At 48.3% G+C, this 2,439-nt stretch overlaps 1 protein-coding gene across 1 annotated transcript; it reads left to right on the top strand.

Annotated features, from left to right (window-relative positions):
- Window positions 1-1,404: 1,404 nt before the first annotated feature.
- On the top strand, window positions 1,405-1,941 carry LOC124152813 (nuclear pore complex-interacting protein family member B11-like). The gene has a single exon (XM_046525858.2). The coding sequence runs from the start codon at window positions 1,405-1,407 to the stop codon at window positions 1,939-1,941; it is 537 nt and encodes a 178-aa protein (XP_046381814.2).
- The last annotated feature ends 498 nt before the right edge of the window (window positions 1,942-2,439 follow it).

The raw sequence follows: 2,439 nt of genomic DNA, 5'->3' as shown, positions 1-2,439 counted from the left end.
ATATCATAGCTTGTTTAAAAAAATAGAAAGATAATTTCTGTAAAATATTAAACTGCAATGGTTCTTGCCCAGATACCATAAATGCCAACTTTAATTTCCTGTATTGTCGTTTGATTATGTTTAACATTAATATGTTTATTTTACTATTATTGTAAATTGTATTCCTGGAGTGATATTTACTTAAACAGTCTTCCTTGTTTACCAGTCCAGGTGTCATTTATACAAAATAAAAATGTTTAAATCATATCCTGGCTTGACAGATTGACGTGAGAGCCAAGCGTAAAATAATGTAAGTGTACACTGGATTGCAACATATAGATCACTCCCCTGCCCCATCTCTGTCACCCCCTCCTACCCCTGAACCCCCCCCACCACACCCGCAACCCCCCCCCCTCCTCTCTCTCTCCCCCCCCCCCCCCCATTTTCCCCATGTCAGAGAAATTCTCATCAAAACTTCAGCATCAACAATTTCAATAAGCATGTAAATATCAATTTCAGTTTCACCTTCTCAGAAGGCTTTCAATAATTCTATCCGATTTCATATTCTTGTAAATTGTGTGTGTATATCACAGGAAACTTGTCATTGTCTTATGTACTGTATGGTATGATATACATTCACAAAAGAAATACCTAAAACCCTTTAATGTGTTAATACCCAAATATTAAGCACATGAAGTGCTAGTGCAACTTTATAAGACAAAGTGATGTCAGTTTCATACCCATAGTGGTCAATATCACCTTTGATTGGCGGGTGAGATATGACTGACTAATCAGCACCTGTGTCACTTGCAAGGTTATATCCTGGACCAAATATCGTTATTTAAGTGTCCTGTGTATTCAATATATTTTGCCAAGCTAGAGAGTAAACAGCGACAGCAACGTAGTTAAGTATGTTTGCTCCTTGAGTTAAAATTGATGCCTTTGTTTGTGGTTTCCGTTGTGGTCTTGCTCCTATCAGTCTTCAAGTTATCATGTATCTAGCAAGCCAGTACCCCCTACTGTTTGGGATCGGCAATTGCAGAATTAATTTACTGTCCTCCTTCACGAGGCCTTGGGAGTGATTCCGTGATAGATTTATGAATCACTGTTGTTAGAATGTTCATGCAACTTACAAAGTGTGGCATGAAATAAACTAGAGTGTTGGGAGTGACACGTTTGAGTTGAGAGAGTTTATAAACTGTGATTGTGGGACGGTTTGGTTCTGATCTGCGGCTCTTACCACCCCACCTCCGACCTGATGTCCTCTCACTACCCCACCTCCACCCTGATGTCCTTTCACTACCCACCTCCACCCTGATGTCCTCTCACTACCCACCTCCACCCTGATGTCCTCTCACTACCCCACCTCCACCCTGATATCCTCTCTCCACCCTGATATCCTCTCACCACCCCACCTCCACCCTGATGTCCTCTCACTACCCCACCTCCACCCTGATGTCCTCTTACTACCCCACCTCCACCCTGATGTCCTCTCACTACCCCACCTCAACCCTGATGTCCTTTCACTACCCCACCTCCACCCTGATATCCTCTCAACACCCCACCTCCACCCTGATGTCCTCTCACTACCCCACCTCCACCCTGATGTCCTCTCACTACCCCACCTCCACCCTGATGTCCTCTCACTACCCCACCTCCACCCTGATGTCCTCTCACTACCCCACCTCCACCCTGATGTCCTCTCACTACCCCACCTCCACCCTGATGTCCTCTCACTACCCCACCTCAACCCTGATGTCCTCTCACTACCCCACCTCCACCCTGATGTCCTCTCACTACCCCACCTCAACCCTGATGTCCTTTCACTACCCCACCTCCACCCTGATATCCTCTCAACACCCCACCTCCACCATGATGTCCTCTCACTATCCCACCTACACCCTGATGTCCTCTCACTACCCCATCCACCCTGATGTCCTCTCACCATCTCTTCCACCCTGATGTCCTCTCACTACCCCAGCTCCACCCTGATGTCCTCTCACTTCCCCACCTCCAACCTGATGTCCTCTCACCACCCTACCTCCACCATGATGTCCTCTCACTATCCCACCTCAACCCTGATGTCCTCACACTACCCCACCTCCACCCTGATGTCCTCTCACTACCCCATCCACCCTGATGTCCTCTCACCATCTCTTCCACCCTGATGTCCTCTCACCATCTCTTCCGACCTGATGTCCTCTCACTACCCCCCCCCCTCCACCCTGATGTCCTCTCACTACCCCACCTCCACCCTGATGTCCTCTCACTACCCCATCCACCCTGATGTCCTCTCACCATCTCTTCGACCCTGATGTCCTCTCACTACCCCCCCTCCACCCTGATGTCCTCTCACTACCCCACCTCCACCCTGATGTCCTCTCACTACCCCCCCTCAACCCTGATGTCCTCTCACTACCCCCCCTCCACCCTGATTTCCTCTCACTGCCCCACCTCCAC

The sequence above is a fragment of the Haliotis rufescens genome, unplaced genomic scaffold (genome assembly GCF_023055435.1).
Source record: "Haliotis rufescens isolate VD_foot unplaced genomic scaffold, xgHalRufe1.0.p SCAF_3, whole genome shotgun sequence".
NCBI lineage: Eukaryota > Metazoa > Mollusca > Gastropoda > Lepetellida > Haliotidae > Haliotis > Haliotis rufescens.
Note: the sequence above shows the minus strand (reverse complement) of the source record. Positions and strands in the feature narration are given on the sequence as shown.